Here is a 20392-nt window from a genome sequence, read left to right on the forward strand (position 1 = left end):
AAAGCTCTTAATTTTTCTTTTGGTAAGCAAAAAGGGAGGTTAATGTGTTGGTAACCTTCTCTGGCTTACTTTGAAGAGATCCAGAACTGTGCCTCAGATGGATTGCAGTGACGTGGTTTGTGGGCAGCTAAGAAGGATTAAAAGGACTTACTCATCCTACTGCGGATGAGTCTGCCACGGTCTCCCTGTGCAGAGATCAGTTACACCCGTTGAGGTATCTTCAGGCAAAAGAAACATGTTATTATGTGAACAAACCCCTGAATTCCTGCAATGAGGCCGCTAACAAGATCTGCCTTCAGATGTGGTGAGTGTAGTTGTCAGGGTATCGTGTTCTGCTAGGAGAGTTAAAATCCAGCATTTCACAGTCCAAAGACTGATACTTTTTATGTTTATAAATAATATGTAGTGTTCAGACTTGCATCCTTTTTAGAAAATACTTTAAAAAAGTGTAGGATCTTCATACCAGTGACCTTTCCAAGTTTATGCTCAGTAAGCTGGAGGGAGGCATCTTGAAAATGTTAGTATTTATAAAAACCTAGTTATCAGAGTGACTGTAGTTAAGATTGTTGCACAGCCGAATTTCTGTTTGCCAGGTCTACATCCATATCCTTTCTGAGAGATGTTTTTTACATGCTTTTACAGAATTCTCCCAGAGAAAGCAAAATGCAGGGGTATGTGGATGATAGGCAGAAGGAATATATTTCTGTAGCTCACTTACCGGTAAGAAATTAGAACCATACAGTGTATTAACATGACTCACATTAAATGGGTATAAAGTTGGATAACTGAAAGATCTGAAATATGGTTTTGAATGAGGAGTAGTTACTCTGCTTAGGTCCTTTAGAGACTGGTTCATGTTGTTGCATTGCTATAAGCTTTTGTCAATGACCTTGAAAGAAAACAGAAAATCACAGCTTTCCCCTAATTTTTACTAATTGTCCAGAGTTTTGCCAATTAATAATTAAAAGAACAGTCTGCTTAGAGTGATTTGGTTTTCTTCTTAAGGTGGGCACAAACAATACATATTTCAATGTGTATGTAAAGTAATACATCTAAGAACAGGGTGTGTGGTCTATGTTAAAGTTTCCCTTACAGTATCCCTGGAAACAATGACTTAAAAACTTTAGTCTTTGTGGGTAGCTGAGACAAGCTCCCTGTAATGTAAAATGTGCTGATGATATTCTTGGCTCCAGAAGCTGACATAGGGTAGTATCATTTAGTAACATAAATACATTACTCCTGTGTTTATTAGATAGATCTTCCAGTATAATATCTCACCATCTTGTGTTCACAAATCAAGGAGGTTATTCAGAGGAGAAATCTGAAAATGATTAAAGATTGGGAAACACAGTGACCAGCTGTGAAGCATAGTCTCTTTTAGGGAAGGTTTAGGAAATTAATTCTTCACTGGCCTGCCTGGGGAACAGAGGCTTTTTAATCTATTGGTAAAGGATAAAGCAAGATCCAGTGGCTTAAAGTTGAAACTAGAAATATTCAGACTAAAAAAGAAAAGAAAATAAAAGTTTACAAATTGTAAAGAATAAGGGTGTCGTGGTTTGACCCCAGCTGGCAACTAAGCACCACGCAGCCGCTCGCTCACTCCCCCACAGTGGAATGGGGGAGAGAATCAGAAGAGTAAAAGTGAGAAAACTCATGGGTTGAGATACAGACAGTTTAACAGGTGAAGCAAAAGCCGCACACGCATACAAGCAAAGCAAGGAGTGCATTCACTACTTCCCGTCGACCGGCAGGTGTTCAGCCATCCCCAGGAAAGCAGGGCTCCATCACGCGTAACGGGTACTTGGGAAGACAAACGCCATCACTCCGAACGTCCCCCATTCCTTCTTCTTCCCCCAGCTTTATATACTGAGCATGACGTCATATGGTATGGAATATCCCGTTGGTCAGTTGGAGTCAGCTGTCCCAGCTGTGTCCCCTCCCAGCTTTTTGTGCACCCCCAGCCTCTCGCTGGTGGGGTGGGGTGAGGAGCAGAAAAGGCCTTGACTCTGTGCAAGCCCTGCTCAGCAATAGTGAAAACATCCCTGGGTTATCAACGCATCCAGCACAAATCCAAAACACAGCCCCATACCAGCTACCATAAAGAAAATTAACTCTATCCCAGCCAAAACCAGCACAGAGGGTAATGTTTCATTGGAACATTTTATCAGAGCTTTTTTGGCAGATTATTCACTACTTCTAAACCAGAATTTGGTATTTTCTAAAAAGAATGAGCTTACTCATATTTATGACTTTGCTTTTGTACCTGTTAATTTATCCTGTGTTGTAGGTTTTTTCATCATGGTCTTCAACCTTCTATCCTCTACCACAATCCATGACAATCCCTTTTCTGTATTAACTGCTTCGTATGAGGAAGTGGTACGTACTGAGGTGATCCTCTGCTTTACACCACTGTTGAGCTATAATAGATTAATTTATGTTGGCAATGCAGTTATGAAGATCTCAATAAATACATTGCAGACAAAATATTTTTGACTTGCTAACAGTAGTGCGGTGTTGAAGATTTCATGAGAAGCCTTGAGAAGTCTCTACCACTGGAAGTCTTTAAGAACAGGCCAGATGAACCTCTCTCAGGAATGAAATAGATATTGTTGACGCTGCTTGGGGCAGAGGAATGGAAATAGCTTTTAATGAGGTCCCTTCCAAGTATCTGCGATAGATGTTTAATTCCCTCTCTTCTTGTATGGTACAATCAGAAAAATAACAAGGGAAGAGGAAAGGCTAAATTTCCATCTTAGACGTAAATTAAATTTCCATCGTAGGAGAAGCTAAGCTGGGCTTCCAGACCTGGAGTAGTTAAAGAAAAGGAGGAAGTCTTTGAGTCACAAACGCAGGTAGGTTGGAAAAGACCTCCAGAGGTCTCGAGTCTAACCTCGTGCTCAGAGCAGGTCTGGTTAGGGCAGGTTGCTCAGGGTCTTGTCCAGTCCGTTTCTGTGTATCTCTTTAAGAATAGAGATCCAACAGCCTCTCCTGGCTCCTCTTCCAGTGTTTGTCCTCTCTCATGGTAAAGGATTCCCTTCATACCAAATCAGAACTTCCCGTGCTCTAACTTGTGTCTGTTGCCTCCTGTCTTTCCACCGGGCACTTCTCAGAAGAGTGGCTCTGTCTTCTCTGCTCTCCCCCTGTAGGTAGTTGCAGACAGTAAGGTATCTCCTTTGCCTTTTCTTCTCTCGTGCATCATGTGCTCCAGGGCCTGATCGTCTTGGTACCTTCCACTGGAATTGTTCCAGTAGGTCAATGCCTTTCTTGTACTGGGCAGAGTACTTCAGATGTGGTCTCACAAGTGCTGAATAGAGGAGGAAAAATCCCTTCCTTCATCCACGCTGGCTGATACAGCTGAGGATGCTGTTGGCCTTACTGCGGGATAACAATGCTGACTCCTTTTCAGCTTTGTTGTCCACCAGGACTCCCAGGTTTTTGTCTTAAGAGCTGCTTTCTAGACAGCCAGTCCCCAGCCTGTACCATTGCAAGGAATTACTCAGTCCTGGGGGCAGGACTTCGCCTTTGCCTTGGCTGAACTTCATAAGGTGCCCATCAGCCCATTTTTCCAGCCTAGATAAATCCTTTTGAATAGCAGCCTCCAGCATTTCAACCCCTCCAGACTATTTGGTATCATCCACAGACTTGTATTTTGTAGGAGATCATCAGGTTAGTCAGGAAAAATTTACCCTTGGTAAATCCTTGCTGAGTGTTCCCAGTCACCTCCTTCATGTGGTGGAAGTAGCTTCCAGGAGGATTTGCTCCATAACCTTCTCGGGATGGAGGTGCGGTTGACTGGCCTATGGTTAGCTGGATGCTGCTCCTTACAGGTGAAAGAAGCCTTTGCCCAAGCTGTGTTCCTCGGTTCATATCATGCCGGATTTTTAAAATTTTTTTTAAATTATTTCATAATCCATGAAGCACTTGTTTACTTGTTTCTCTCAGGTACCTACAGCCGCAAGCTAGGACAGACGAGTCCATTGCCATAATCTGGAAGGAATCACTGTCTAAGGAAAGGCGTAATAAAGCCCTTCAGCATTTGCCTCCTTCTTTGTTCATTTGCAGAGCTCTGTGTCTTGAAGTTCACTCTAAAATGAGTCTGTTCCAATTTTGTCTGAAAAGCATATAGATTTTCTGCACCCAGCGTGTGAAAACATTTTAAATCCTTAAACCTCCTTGAACCTAATGAATATCCAAAGCTCTGTCTGCCCATCTGTTTGAGAGTTTTATGCTGCTGCCTGATACGATGGTGTAGTAGCATCTCTTGGGTATAAACAGCTACCAGTAGTGACACCTCATTTGGACCTGTTGGAGCTTACGGTTTTCTTCCAGTTTCAGAGGAAAAACAGATAATTTTTTTTACCTTTTAGTTGATGTTGGTTCACCAGTTTGTTTGTTGATGGCTTTAGGTCTTTTTATTTAATTTTGTCTTAAAGTTTTTAGTAGTACTGGAGGATAGAGAGGCTCATCAACATTCCTAGATTGTGAAAGAGATCTGAGCGCATCTTCACTGGCTTTGGAGTTCAGTGCAATGATCAGCTTCCTTCATACCTGCTCGTTCATATACGAGGGTGAGGAGGGTTAAAATCTACACAATTATAAATTTATTCTGTAAGTGTAAGAAGACTTCTGAGAAGCTGAGAGAATGAGAAAGAAGAGCCTTGAAACAACTGCAGTAGATTTGATTTTAGCTATTTCCTAATATTGCACATAACATTGAAATTCCGATCTAACTGAAACCCTGTTAGAAATGCTTTGAGAAATGAAGAGATAAAAGATAAACACTGAAAACAGCACAGGTAGTCACAGCCTGCAATAATAGTATAGCGAATATATTCTTCGCAGCCAAGAGAATGAATCTCACTACAAGCAAGTTACGTTTTTGTAACTGACCCAGATCTCTTGACAGAGGTGCAGAAGAGTTGCGTCTGGACCACGGCCAGGCCAGGTAAAGCTTGGCCCTGGAGGAGCGCTCGGCGCTCTGGTGGAGCAGCAGCGGCTGCGTCAGCTCTGCGCGCGTCGCCTGTCGTCACGCCGCGGTGTAACCTGTCAGCCGTAGAGAAGGTTTTACTTCATCGTCTTCCAAATGTGTTAGTCAGCTTTGACATAAAGTACAGGTGGTCTCTTTGGGGTGATCCGTCTGCTCTGTTTTTTCATCAGGCCAAAATGTGGGAAGTCTCTCTCAGACTGTGGGAATAGCTGACAGATATTGCCTCTTTGCCATCTTGTTCATGACCTGCATTCTTCCTACTTGCAGTAAACAAGCTTCTCGTGAAGAACCATGGGAGGAAGAGGGCAGACAAGAAGCAATTAATGCTTAAGATTTTAATTGCCGTGTACCTCTGTCATTGCAAAAAACATAAGAAAACTACATGACTAATTTCTTAAATTGTTCAGTCACAGTGATGGGCCCCAAGCAAGACCGGGGTGCTTTTTCTGGACTGATTCTGAACGTTTTGGATACATGGGCACAATCTTTTGGAGCGTCAGCCGCAGGGGGACTCCTGCTCCGTGTCCAGTCTCTCATGCCTCCCATCTATACTTTCACACGCTATTGTTTTTAAATCTTGTAACCAGGTATCCCATCCAGAAGTGGCTGAGAGAGTATCTGCCCCAGAAGAAGTTCCCTCCTTGCTCTCAGAAGAACGTGGTTTAAAAAAATCTCGGGATGTATTTGGTTTAGATTTCGGCATAACAACAGTTAAACAACCACCCACAGCAGACTCAGAGGTAAATAAAGAAACACTGAGAAGTGAAAAAGGCTTCAAAAATGCAAAATAAATTTATTCCAGGAGAGACAAATAAATTCCAGCCTTGTATATACGTTTTCTCCTCCACTCCTTTTTTCTCCTCTTGAAATTTATCTTGAGCCATTTCAGCTTAAACTGTAATCTAAGAACCATTTAAGCCTTGACTCTGCACCTGTGAGTTCTAAATTGCATATAGAAAACTAACATTGACCCCTGAGTGCAAACTATTCACTTGATTTAATTTTACTTTTACATTGATTCATCTTAATTTATTAAGGACTTCAAATGAAGCTGAATATTCCTGGTGAGGTTCAAATTTAAATCAATGAGTTTATATAGGGGTTTGCACAGGTTTAACTTTAAAGTATGTGGAATCAGCCCCAAGAGATGATGCTCAGGGCTGTAATCTCAACTATTTGAATGATTGCTAGGTGCTCTAGCACAGGGAGAAGCAACACTAATGCACAGCTTTGTAAGTCAAATCAGAACCTTGATGAACATCACAGGACAAACTCAATTTGTGCTGTCTAGACAGGATACAGAGTGAGTTTTCAGCACAAGAAATGCAAAAAAAAAAAAGACTTCTGAAATACTTGAATTTTGATGGCTTGAATCATGCCGGCAGTGTGGAAAGGTATACTGAAAGGGAAGCAAAGGTGACTGATGAGATCTGCTTTTGAAAGCAAAGATTCCAGCTTGAAAAGAGCCTCAGATTGCAAATCTCATTAACCTTAAATAGGGAAAACACTTCAACAGATGAAACAGGGCAGTGTATCTCGGAGAGGAGTGCCAGCCCAGATCATCAGAGGTGTCAGGATTGAATCTAAAATTCTTTTTGTCAGACACTGCTAATAAAGTAAGGAGATCACGTTGATTGAGAGATGAGTATAGGATCTGGAGCTGACAGATACATTCAGGCTGGCAGTGCATCTCAGTGTGTGATTTTTAGCATTCTTGTACGCACTGGCAGTGAGAAGGACGATAGCCCTTTGGATTCACACGCGGCCATCTGGAGTTGCGCCAGCAGAAACCCTTACTGAAATTACAGTTATTGCAAATCAAAAGTATAATTTTGCACAGATTATCTCACCTGCCAGACTCAAGTTATGTTTGCACAGTGCTGGTTTTAGGTAGCAGCTGTTACTATACCAGGAGGACTTTACCGGTAGGTATACTGGTATGCCTTTATAGTTAAGCATGCCTAACACAGGCCTGGCTCCATCGTGTAATGGCTCTGTTTATCACTATAATCCTGAGTGCAATTTTTGCCCTGTTATCTGGAATATTTACACTAAAGTACATCAGGGAAGGGTTTCCATCATCTGAAAAAAAGTGAAGGCGTGGGAGGAGGCGTCTGATGCACAACAGGATTGGGAAAGCTCTTTGCTCTCCCCATCTCAGCTACCTCTACACAAACACAGGTGGCTTAGAAAACAGGAGGAATTAGGAGGTCGTGCACAGCTGCAGAGCTGTTGGACGTGGTGAGACAGCTCACACGACCAGAAAGACAGGCTGGGAAGGTGAGGAGAAGGCGTTGTGCTCCATGCGAAGGAGTGCTTGGAGCTTTGCCTGGGGATGGGTGGTGAGGCAGTTGGGAGTTAATGGGTAAGGATCAAAGGATGGACCAACATGGATGACACTGGAAAGATTTTAGCTTCAGGTGAAACAATAAGCAGCAGGAAGAGAGTGCTGACTTTTAGCAATTTAGAACATGGCCAAGTCTAAACAGAGTTTCATGGGACTGCAAAGGACAGTGGTCTTACTACCGGCAGGACTTTGGAACTTGACAAGGTGAAACACTGGGAGAAAAGAGCGCGAGAGGACATCAGAAGAAAACTGTCCAAAGACACCACTGACAGATTCATAGCATGAAGTTATGTTCATTACCTGGCAGCTCTTAAGCAGAAATCTGCACTTCTTCATATCAGATTCAGAGCCCTAGCAGCCAAACTTAGAATGCAGAAAGTACCAGAATAACCTTAAAATTTTAGGCAGCTGAAAGATACCCTGCAGACTGTGCACGTGCTTGTTAGTCTTTCTTTACGATCTCAGAAAATTAGTACAATTTCTTTGAGCCTTTTTGCCAACTGTAAAATGAGGATGACCAACACATTCCTGTGTCACAAGCAGGATGTGGGACAGTTCGTTAGACTGTGCTTGTAAAAGACAGAAATTAGGATAAATGTGTTCCACTGCAAAACAAAGGCTTAGTTTCACATTTGCCCTACTCTGTTCCTCTGAATGCAGGAGTTCCTAACTGTAACCTTGGCTTACAGTGTTGTGAGCAGGGAGTCACTCACAAGCGATAGACTCGTTGTCTAAGGCAGTTCTAATGAACTGCAACTAGTAATAATCCTTTACTTGTGCAGATGGATGGAGTACAAATATGCGGACCATCAGGAGAATTCGTAGGAAAGCCGTAAGAGCAATCAGCCAGTATGACCCCATTGAAAAGTTGAAAGAGCTGGAGATGCCTAGTTTCTGGTGGGTGGGACAAGAGTTAATATGATTAATGCTTAAAAAGCAGCAAGGAAGATTCAGCCCAAGTACTAGGAATAGCTTGAACCGGAAGAAACATGGTGCACCATTTTCTACCTACACAATTATTTGTAGTAGAGTGTTTGTGTGTTGAGAATCAGGGTTTCTGTACTCTCTTTCAGTCTTTTACTGGGGAGTGTGATCCAGTGGCTGCAACCCTGTAGTGCTTGATGCTGGCCTTTCAGGTTTTAGACAGGTTTGCTCTATTATAGACTGTGATTCTTGTCCCACCTTTGCATGAACTGACCTTCCTGGGGTTTTATCAAATCAGATTTGACTGTGTGCACTAGTACAAGGTATTTCATATCTGTTCCATATAAACTGTACCTAGGTTGAGCATGTTCAGCAGCTGGATTTGACATCTTGGGGGATCTCCCAACCAAAAATTCGAGACAGGGCAGGGTTTTGGCATCAGGCATTGATGGGTGAGGAACATGGAGCCCAGCATGTCTCTCTCCACCTCTTTATGCTCCTGAGCGCTATTAACATTTTTTTTTTTCCCCCTGAATATTTTCTTCTTGAGGACTGAGCTCCCTTGGTTTGCACTGGGCCAAATTTTTTCTCTGGCCAAAGCCTTGGTCCTGGGAGGGCAGAGTGTTGTTCTCCTTGAAGGTGGCATCCACATCTCACCGCTTGGCAGGGTTGCTGTCACCGTGTGAGGGTTTGTGCTGGCTTGAATTCTGCTATTCTGATTCAGCAAAACAAATACCCCGAAACCCTCAGCTGCACAATGTTTTGATGAACTGTGTATGGCCTTCCTTTTTCTGGGCTGTCCTTTCATATTTTAAATTTCTTTACGTGTATTTAAAAAGTAGGGTTGTTTAAGTTAAGTTGTTTAAGTTAAGTTTAAGTAGGGTTGTTTAAGCTTAAGTTACTAGTAAGTGGCAAAGCTCTGGTTCCTTGACCATGCCAGTACCAACCATTAAAAATCAAAAATCATCATTATAACGTTCCTTACAGATCATTTGAGTTAAATATGATGTGACTAGCAAGTATGGTGTTACTTGGTTAAATATTCAGATGATCCATGTTTCCTTTCTGGCACCAATTATGAAAATGCTGTAAGTTTTTTTGGTTGCAAGAAACATAGTTGTTAAATACAATGGCTGCTTTTTAAAAGCAACTACTAGAGAATATTGAGAATTATTTCAATTAAAAACAAAGCTAAAGTATTATTTATTTAAAAAATTAAAAAGGCTGAAAAAATGACCCGAATAAGTATAAACCAGGTGGCCTGCATTTGGTCTCTGACAGAATAGGTTTTTTGTTTGTTTTTGGTTGGAGAGTCAGTTGTAAGAAAGATATTATAATACAGCTAATATCAGCCCATCTAATAGTGTGGAAATAGGTCTTGGCAAGCAAACTTCATATTTTGGGATGAGGGTGGAGGTCCAGTTGATAAAGGTCACTGATGTATTTTTAAACTACTATAATATGTTTGATTTTTTCAGTCAGTACATCTTATTTAATTAATGAGATTACTACTAAGAACGAATAGAGGCCATATAAAATAGATTATACTTGACAGTAAGCTCATCCTCTTTTGGAAGGGTATCAAATAGGGGCCCAGCTGGAGTGTACTAATAGATCAATATTATTCCATAATCTTCCCATCACAGCATTTATTAGACCAAGTTTACAGTTTCTTTGATAAAGTATCCATGAAGTATGCCAGAGACAGAAGGTATCTTGTTTTTCCAGAGGAATCTGGATTGCTTGTTAAACTGGCATAGATGAACATGCATTTTAAGGTGACCAAACCTATGGTTTATACATCTGAGAAAAAAAAAAAACAAAACAGGTCCTAGTTACTGCATGGGGGATTATATCTTTAAAAGCTGTAGTTTGAAGAAAAGAAAAAGTCATGGAAAGTCTGGTGAGTAACAAGCTAAATGAGACCATTGTGTGATGCTGTGGTAAAAGGGATAATTCGGTGGTAACGAAAAACGCCAGTCAGCATGGTTTCCTGGAAAATATGTCTCTCCAGATAAACATAATCTTCTTTCGTGTCTGAGTTTACTTGAGTGGTGTCTATAAATACATATGAGAAGAGAAGATTTCTTATGCCAGAGGGCTTTTTATTTTGTAGGCAAAGATTTAATGAGATTTGCTGCCTGGAAGACGAAACAAGCCTGATCAAACTAGAAAAAAAAAATGAAGTTACTATCACCACTTGAAGACTTTATGTGAGATATCTCAGTGAGATGTGCTAATTTGATCAGATACCTTTTGTGTAACCTCAGACGAAACGGGTGAAAATTATGTGGTCTGTCCCGTGAGGAGGGTCACTGCGGCTTTGACTTGCAGTGACTCCTTCCTGCGTCAGAATTTGTCTGATTTTGCAATCCCGAGGTGAAGCGTGTGTTGCATGGGATGGTGCGATCCCTCAGCCCTATAAATAGCTGGGGCTTCGTGCAGCATGGGGTGGCTTTATTTTCTGTGGACCTGGCATGATGGAGAAAGGAGACTTGACTCCGGGGTGCCAGCTCTATGAACGTCTCCAACTTCGGGCTTCTGTTGCAGAGTCTGGCATTGCTGGAGGGGCTCGTTAGCCAGATGGTTCAGCCCCAGCAAGCTGTGGGGAAGGCATGCGTTTACAAGCCTGGAGTTCAATACCCTGCTGGGATAGATGATCATTTACCTTTCAAGTTCCCGACAATATTCAGAATAAGCTCTGAGTTTGTATAGTGATCACATTGGGAGAATCTGTTTATTTCCAGAAGTGCATTTTATTTTTCTATGTAAAACTTAGCTTTTGAGTCTGAGTTTGGTACATGATATATTTTGTAACTGTGATGATGTGTAGAGGCCTGTGTATGTACCATTCTGATTAGAAAGTGCAATGAATAGGTGTTTTTAAATGTGACTGGAAAGTATGTTCTAGATACACTAGGAAACAATCCTAAAATATAGTAAATGTCACTCTTAGGATGCAAGTGTTTGTGTTGCTTCAGACTACATTGATTTTCCCTTCTTGCTGTGGATCTGTTGCAGGCCCATTTTCTTGGGAGAAAAAAAAAAGATGCTTTTATTTATTCCCTCACCTATTTTGTCGCTTTCTTTCCCTAGTTACCCAGTGGGAGACTCTTCCACGCTGCAGCTGTTATCTCAGACGCTATGTACATCTTCGGTGGCACAGTGGACAACAACATTAGAAGTGGAGAAATGTACAGGTTCCAGGTAATTCACCGGTAAACATACTCAAACCAACTCTGCCTGAATCCTTCTGGCTGTCTCCGGACGTGGCGGAGTTTCTGGTTTGGTTCGCTGTGAGCTTGATGGCTTTCGTTTCGCATTCTTCCTGCAGGAAGCCTTTGCCTTTCAGATTCAGCTGCCAAAGATTAATGTATATCTTTAAAATCTTTTGAGATATGTTATCTGGACATTTTGGTAAGGTCAAGCTCTCCAGCGCCTTCTGAAGTCCTAGCAGAGATCATGACAACTTACTTTGACAAATAATTGAAAAGTGTATCAAACGGGATTTGCCAGCATGTTTAACTGAAAATTGGCTGTTCCTCTTCATGTACTGTCAGGTTCAGGGTTCCCGAGTCAGAGCATTTCGTACTGAAGTTTTATCAGCACTCCCATCCCCCCAGTAACTGTGGGAATTTTAAACTTTAAATTTCAAGATACTCATACCAGGTCAACCCCCCCCTACACTCAAGTTTATTTTATTGCGTGGGACCCTCAGTCAACTCCTGAGAGCAGGTGAGACTCCGAGCCACCAAATCCTGAAATCTGGAAGTAGTGATGAGAGGCATTTCTTGCATGTTAATTTGTGTTATCTTCATTACCCTCACCACAGAGGAAGCCCTTGCATGTGTTTGGCCTGGTTGTTATTTTCTGCTTTATATACTACATTGAGGTCAGGTTAATAAGAAAATCCAGCGATAGTATATGTGACTACAGTGCTTTTGGATATAGCCATTTGAAATGAATTCTGTCTTCTGTGGGTTTTTATTTTTTTTTAGTTTTCTTGTTACCCTAAATGCACTCTACACGAAGATTATGGAAGGCTATGGGAAAACAGGCAGTTCAGTGACTTGGAGTTTGTTTTGGGAGAGGTGAGTAGAATTTATTGAAAAGGTGCCAAAGGGGGTGTTACTGCGTGTGTAGCATGTTTGCTGGGAGAAAGCAAATTGTACGAAGAGTGTGCCAGAAATCCTGGGAATGAAGTTTTAAGAGCAGTGTCACTGGTGAAAATGAGGTCTGTCTGCTTTACTAAGTTCCACTAATCCAGACAAATTTATAAAGCTGCAAAGGAGAGAAACTTTTAAACTGAGAAGATCTGTGGATCACTGAGACATAACCCAAATTTACCGCAGCACATTATATATAGTTGCAATATGAAAATGATACTAAACGACCAACTGTCTCTTGGAAAAAGCAGGTCAGTGGTTTGCAGATCCATGTATCATTTCAAGAGCAATTTTTAATTACTGAAATAAAACAGAATGAGAAAAAACACCACAGGGGAATGATTCTCTAGTAATGAAAAAAATTATAAAATTCTAAACAGAACATGTTTTCTGAACAAAAACATGAGAAATTTGAACTTTCCTGCATTCCTTTTACAAAAAAAAAAAGTTAGAAAAGACTTTGCAAAGATCACATAACAGATCCTCAACAACAGATGAAGTAGATTATGAAGAACAAACGTAACTGTGGTTTTGGAAAGAGAAAATTAAATCGAAAATCAGATGCAACAATAAGAAGCAATATCTGTGACTGAACCTACACAACAGCTTCCACTCAGTGAACATAACAAAGACTCTTTCCAAATGGTGTTTGCCATTAGCCTTTTGGGAAAATAGGTGTTGAATTTCATGTGGATGTGCAGAGCAGATGCAAGGTTGCCTTTGATTCTAACTTAAACTAAATGTATAGTGACCTGGAGTTCAGCCCAGGTTTCTATGGCTTCTGCCATCTGCCATCACCATGTGATTTGGGAATAAAAGTTTAATATGTGTTATTCTTTTGCCTTTGACAGAAGGAAGAACGAGTCCGAGGGCACACTGCAATTGTTACAGCTCGCTGCAAGTGGCTGAAAAAGAAAATCATACAGGCAAGGGAGAGGTTGAAACAGGTGAGTATTTTAGGAAAGTAATCTTGTGGCAAGGTAATGCTTATTCTACCCAATTTTGGAAATACGATTGTTAGGAAAAAGGTAGTATCTGCTGAGACAGATGTAGGACCAGAGCAGTATCTGATGCTAAGGTGCTTTTGGGCAAGTAAAATAAAGAGGATAATTAGTATTAACATAGGCTACGGGATGTATATCAGGCCAGGCGAGGAGCGTAACATGGAAGAGCCAAAGTTAATCCAGTTATCTGGATTTGGCGGAATGGTTCTTGGGAGCTCTCGTAGCTGTCTAAGTTCTAATCTTGTGGAATACCCCTGGGGAGGTATGTGTACCCCTCCCTCTGGGAAGGGCAAAAGCTGTATGTCATCGGGGATGGCCTGCAAGATAAGACAGATTAGAGTGAAGGCAGTGGTAAGGTTTTGAGGCTGACTCTGTTCCCTTTACCTTAGTATTTCCCGATTTTTTTCCAGAGTTGAAGGTCTGGTGCCTATGGTTCATTGTCTATTGATTTTAACTACTTACAGCTTTTCAGCAGCAAAGATTTGTTGCTCTTGAGGAAGTGGTAGCACACAACCTGCAGTAAGACGTATGGATGCCTCATTGCCCCTTAGTTAATTGCTTTGCCAGCCCACAGCCCTCCATCTTCACTGGAAAAGGCTGTAGGGAAAGGCTGTCAAAGTGAAACTTGGAAGTAACAGAGTGGCTTAAAATACTTCTGTGCAGCACTTTGAGCTCTGACTTTGCAAGACAGGGGTCTGCGGAACCTGCTCCTGCATCTTCCTGCTGTTCCTGCTGAGGGCAGAAATGTGAGCTCAGTGGAATTCATTCCTCCCTTTTTCTGAGGTCCTGCTTTTGAGCTTCATCCAGGAGCTCATATTTGTTCTGATCCATGTTTGTTACAGGATATGGAACAGTAAGTCTAAGACATATGAATTCCTTATTATCTTGAAAATAATCTTAAAGATAATGAGATCTTGGGTCTTGAAGATTGTCCTGTTTTGATGGTAATGTGTGTGAGCTGACACAGCCTCGTTGCCGTGTTTGAGTGTTTTTTCTGTCGCAGAAATCAAAACAAGATATTGAAGATGAGGGACATGCGACGTGTCAGAAGGATGGGATTGGTGGGAATGTCAAGTTGTGCCGCCTGCAGCCGCTGCTGGAAGTGCCTATCCGAGAGGCTGAGGCGCAACCCTTCGAGGTGCTCATGCAGTTTCTGTATACGGATAAAATAAAATACCCTCGCAAAGGTAGGACAGTAGGATAAAAAAAATACTAGCAACCGGGGAGCAAACATTTATTTTGATACAGAGCAGGATCGAGCATTTGCAGATGATCAGTCCTGCTCTAAGTGCTTAATTACTTACCTGAGATTAAAAAAAATAACAGATTTCTATCAAAGCATACTAACAGTGCTTTGTTTTTTCCTAATTCTTTTCAAACATCAAGGAAAAGCAGGTTCTTGATCTTTCCAAAAGGTGTAAAAAAACCCAACCAAACAAACAAAAATTTCATGGTATTTTGAACATTACGGCAGCCTGCCTGGAAGGACCATGTATCCTGGGTTGGCTTATTTCCTTTTTCTGGTATTGTTTTGATCTGTTGCAAACTGAGCCCACACAGAAAGACAGAGCAAGCCAGTATTTATCATCTCTTCAAAATGCCAATCCAAAGTAATGCCTCAAGAAAGGAAAAATCCATTCGATGCATTCATTGAAGATCCCTGAGTTAAAAACAGTTGGAGGCTGAGAGGTAACAGCCAGAGCTCTCTCAGCTCCCACTCAGCAGATCTAACTCGTGGCCTGGTTCGAGCGATGAGGTCTGTTGGGCTGTGGGTCAGACTGGATACCAAGGGGGAACTCCAGCTGGTGGGGCTGGGGAAGCTGCAGCCATGTGGCACGGTCATTTAGAGTGAGGTATGTCTATCTTAATGCTGGAAGCTTTGCTTCAGCTTCAGTCCAGGATCTTTCCTTTCTATAAAAGGTAATTCTTAGAAAACTAATAATTTGTATGCAGTTGTCTCAAGGCTTTCCCTGCGAGGTGGCATGTCTGAGAGCAAGCCTAATTAATGGAGACGAGGGAACCTTCTCATTGGTGTCTGCCAGCATTGCCAGATCCTGCTCTCAGCAGGTTCACTGATCCTCTCAGCACGCTCATTGCAGGACAGGATCAGACCAAAGAAGGACTTATCACACTGAACCTCTTCCCTTTGTTACAGGCTTCCCAGGCAGCCTGCCACCCTTCTCCCCAGCCCATCAGACGTTCTCCCTGTCTGCTGGGATCCTCCAATGGCCCTGTCCTGACCACTTGTATTCCTGGTTGCTCCTCTCAGTTCAGAGGGCAGCACCTTGGGGATCCATCTAGAGGTTGAGCTAGTAGAACTGGGCATGCTTATCAAATGGGATTTTCCCAGTTAGACACAGGGAAGGCACGTGACATGCAAGAAGGCTTTTCTGTATCAAAAGGTACTTACAGCAGATGGCCGGAGATCTCCTGTGAGGAAAGCAAAGGCTGTGGAGGATTATTCCTTGAGTTGGTGTCCCAGTAGCCCCATTGCAGTGGCCTTCGAGGGTCCCCACTGCCCCTCTCTTACTTCAGCCCTGAAGTAAGAACCAAACAAACACCATTGAAAGCTTTCTACCTACCTATTAAAATGAGTCAGGCTGTGAATGCACAGACTAGCCTGCCCTTTGTGGGGCTAGCTGCTTATGCTACAGTAAAATGTACAGGAATCAAAATTAACTTAAAACCCCATAGCAGTTAACTTGCTTGTGCAGCAGAGCGCTGCGAGACCAGCCTCAGATCTGTACACAGACAAGAACAGAGTGCCTTCATGAAAATCAGGGACCTGATTGCTAATGCTGCATAAAAACCAGGAACTTCAGCAGAGCTGTTAGCAGCTGAGCACTTTGGAAAATCAGGCTGCTAGCTTCGGAGCTTGTCAGTGTTTTTAGAGACTTCACTTTCTTTTGAGGGTTTTAAAAAATTGTGATCCAGATTGTCACAAAATCTTTGTCCAAAAAATCTTTTGGGGTGGCTCTTTCACGCCTCAATTTTGAAACTCCTTTTTTAGTATCAATTCAGATTTTGTCTAACCAGCAATGGAATTTTTTTCTCCATAAAAGTACTCCAGTCGCTGCCCATTCTACCATTCTGAACGCTGAAGTTGATGTAAAAAGAAATACTTTGAGGAAAGTTTCTCTTTTTGTTCTGTGAGCTCTCCAGCATTTTTATCTCTTGTAATTTCAGGTCATGTGCAGGATGTGTTACTTATTATGGATGTATACAAACTAGCCTTAAACTTCAAGCTCTCTCGACTGGAACAGCTCTGCCTTCAATATATTGAAGCATCCGTAGACCTGCAGAATGTGCTCATTGTGTGTGAAAATGCTAACAAGCTTCAGCTGGATCAGCTAAAGGTAATCACATTTTGCATACAAAGTAACTGATAAGAAATTTTAAAAAATGAAGTCGATGTAATTAGTGCTTTGCAAAAGCTATCAGCTTTTGCAAATTCAGTTCTTTCGTATAATTATAGTTGCTTGAGTTATGTTTGAGTGGATTGTCCTGCAGTTGCTCATGAATATTATGTAGGTTTCTTTCAATAAGTGTTTGATATTTTTGCGTATCTGCGCTGTAGGATGCAAAGGGCAGAGTGACTTCGGCTCTTCCTCAGTTCACTCTCACTGCAGCAAGATGGAACCAGTGCATTTTCTGGTCCCACTGTTTTATACAGAGACTGCAAACTTTCGCCTGGTCTGATGAAAAACTAAATTCTGTTCTCATGCCTTTGATCTGAAAAACACTCTCGTGAAAAACAAAATGTGTCTGCGATTCTTCGTCTCTATGTAGTGGGACAAGGGCTTTTAGGCATTTGCTGAAAGTCATGACAGAGTCGATATCCCCAGGCTTCAGACCATGATTTGCTGTGGTGGTCTGGTTCCCACCAACAGTGGCCAGAGCCGATTCTGCTTAAAGCTGCAGAGAAGTTCCTCCACCCAAGTCCAAGAGTCTGAGATCATGCAATACCTATTTGAGCAGCCTGTGCACATCAGCTGGCAATATAGCTGGCGGTTGCAAGCAGAGTGGGGCTAGACAAACCAGTATGCACCAGCACTTCCTCAGGCAGTCTTTATGCACTGGATTTGGGCAAAGGAAAGGCATCCAGGAGGACAGCAGCAGAGTCAGCAGCAAGTACGTAAATGCTGGCACAGTCTTTGGTGCATAGGACCGTGATGCCATTAGCTGCCCAGAATCTCAGCATTGGTGGATCTAGTACCGATAATTTCAGATCAGCCAGCTACCTCCACCTGCCTTCGCTACCAGCAGGGTGACCGGGGCGCTTCCACACAACTCCGTTTGGTTAGGATCACCTTGAGTTGGCACCCTGTCTTCTCAAGTGCGCGTTAGTCTCAGCGGGTAGGTGCCATCTGCAGAAGACTGCTTTTTCTGGCATCCTAGTCATTGTTTAAAACACTTTACAGGTGGGTCCTGGACAGATCCCTGTGGATCCCAGGTGAAATAACTTGGCAGAAAATGGACAGTAGTAATTATTCTTTGGGTGAATTTTTTACTCACCTTATGCTATCGATTATATTTCTTGCGTATGAAAGTGTTCTGAGGGAAAGCCTTGGCAAGCACTGGCAAATGAAGTGCCATTTTTTGTCCCTTTAACTGTTTAGCATTAGGTCTGGTTAATTTGTGACCTTTCCACCACATTGATTTTTCTAGCAAGTTAGTCGTACAAGAACCTACAAGAGCTCTTTCAGACTGTGCAACCTTTACAGAAAAGGTTAAGGCAAAATCCACACAAGGAAATCCTGCAAACTATTTGTACCCTTAATGTATAGTGTTAAGAGTTAAGATCTCTTCAGCCTTCTAATTAACTTTTGTATCTAATTGTATAAAGAATTATTATGAGATAGCAGCCAATCTTAGTTAGCTCCTTGAGGTTTTCGGCGTCTCCTGAGATTGCTATTTTAGAAATCTTCAGAGCAGCTAGATGGGAGACAATTAATCTTTTCCTTGTTATTATTTCTTAGTCAGGTTTTTCTAGATGCTTAGAATTGTCCTGAATTTCCTGTTCGAGTAGGAGCCTAAACGGTCATTTAGTAAGGAGATCATTGTTTGATAGTTCCAGCAGCAGGATCCGTGTGGAAGGTCGTAAGAAAAGATGGCTGTTTATACGTGTAACATGGTAACATTTATGTGATGCTGTAGGATGACTTCGTACAGTGAACCATAATTTTTTTATTAATATTGGGTTTTTTTTAAGGAACATTGCCTGAACTTTGTGGTGAAAGAATCACATTTTAATCAGGTAATAATGATGAAGGAGTTTGAGCATCTTTCTTCATCCCTCATAGTGGAGATTGTACGGAGAAAACAGCAACCTCCTGTTCGAACGCATTCTGATCAGCCGCTTGACATTGGTAACTTCATGCTTTATAAAGTTATTAGTTGTGCTGGTTTTGCATTGCTAATGGTTTGTTTACTCTAGGAAACAATGTAGGAAGTAGACCACTGCAGACCACCGAGTCTCCAGTAGGCATAACTGTGCTTAGGCTGTTTCCCAGACTAAGACAGGGCATGCCGGTTCTTTTTCCAGTGAGCTTCAGTCAGAACATTATCCCCATCAAAATTCATGAAAGGTCATATTAAATACAGTTGTGTTCTTCTTGCAATAAAATACCCTGATTCTGTTCAGGGAGAGAAGAGGCAGAAGGAAGGGTATAAAGAACGGTTCAAAGAAAAGGCAGTGGACGTTCAGTTTAAGAGGACTAGAAGGTAACAAAGCGGAGTGGGGGGGTTGGCCTGCTCACAGGTTTTCGCCAAAGAAGGAGCGAGAGTAAGGAAGAAGATCTTGTGAGTAAGCCAGTGCTGATAAGGTAGACCTTATTGTGAGAGAGGGGGAGAGGAAAAAAAAAGCATGGAAAAATTAACCAAGAAAAAGAAAAGTTAATGGAAGAAAGGAAGAGAAGATAGGGAGGAGAAGACTTTGAGAAGATAAGTAACCTGTACTAATGGTCATGTCTTTAGTTTCTGTGATTGTGCTGGAAGGAGAAGATTTGATTTACAGTTCTGTTACAGAATTCATCAAGGACTGATTTGGGACTAGCCTTATTCAAGACTTTATCATCCCAACACACACAAAAAAAAGGAATGTAATAATGAAATTTGCTGAGGCCACAAAATTCAAAGGCATTGCCAGTATTGATTTGGAGTACTGCACAAAAAGAATTTGGGACTGGAGAAAAAGATGGGGAAGCCAGTCCTGGAAGGTCAAGTAGAAAGCCTTGGGCTGGCATTTGTCCCAGGGAGGAGAGAGATGCCCCATCTGGGAAGATGGCATAGCCAGCTTCTGTGTCCACAACTGGAACGGTGCGAGAGACCCAAACATCAAAAAATTGAAAGATGAACTTTGAAAGTATGAGTGAATTTGGATCAGACTTGAATGTGCTCTATTTCTCAGTTACTGTGTATTTTCAAAGGTTAATTAAAATGGTGGATAAAAGAAGCCTTTATTGAGGATTTGAGAAAGCTTTTCTGTTAAGAGACAAAATTTTATATTCCTGGTGGTTGGAAAGAATGAGAAGAAAAGGGTGGGGAAAAATCAGATTTCTTTATCTATAGAGAACACCTTTCAGTGTGGCCACTGCTAGGTTTTTTCTGGGATGGGCAGTAGGTAATGGATTGAGGTGGGGAAGGATGAAGCTCATTTTGCTCCAAGATTATGAGGAAGGGCCTGCCTCAAACTCACCCCAAGGAAAGAGGGGCTGGAGCTGTGGCTTGGCCATGTATTAATTTGATAGTACCTGATCACCTGGAACTATCGTGTCTTTTATGTTAACTTTCAGGAACATCTTTAATTCAGGACATGAAGGCTTACCTAGAAGGAGCTGGGACTGAATTCTGTGATATCATCCTTCTCTTAGACGGCCACCCACGGCCAGCCCATAAAGCAATCCTAGCAGCCCGCTCCAGGTGAGTCGCTGTTTACTGAAACTGTAATAAATATTGTACGTGT

The 20392-nt window shown here is 41.9% G+C and overlaps 1 protein-coding gene across 2 annotated transcripts in view; it reads left to right on the plus strand.

The window, feature by feature from the left end:
- LZTR1 (leucine zipper like post translational regulator 1) overlaps window positions 1–20392 on the plus strand; it is a 37360-nt gene that overhangs the window by 10939 nt on the left and 6029 nt on the right. Inside the window, exons 10-17 of one of the 2 annotated variants that reach the window (XM_075174171.1) lie at window positions 5575–5727; window positions 11355–11465; window positions 12257–12349; window positions 13276–13371; window positions 14432–14615; window positions 16615–16784; window positions 18641–18797; window positions 20223–20349. In XM_075174171.1, coding sequence (XP_075030272.1) covers window positions 5575–5727; window positions 11355–11465; window positions 12257–12349; window positions 13276–13371; window positions 14432–14615; window positions 16615–16784; window positions 18641–18797; window positions 20223–20349 — 1091 coding nt within the window. The remainder of the gene's footprint in view (window positions 1–5574; window positions 5728–11354; window positions 11466–12256; window positions 12350–13275; window positions 13372–14431; window positions 14616–16614; window positions 16785–18640; window positions 18798–20222; window positions 20350–20392) is intronic. The other variant, XM_075174172.1, reaches the window with a different exon arrangement.

Source organism: Calonectris borealis, chromosome 26 (genome assembly GCF_964195595.1).
Source record: "Calonectris borealis chromosome 26, bCalBor7.hap1.2, whole genome shotgun sequence".
Lineage (NCBI taxonomy): Eukaryota > Metazoa > Chordata > Aves > Procellariiformes > Procellariidae > Calonectris > Calonectris borealis.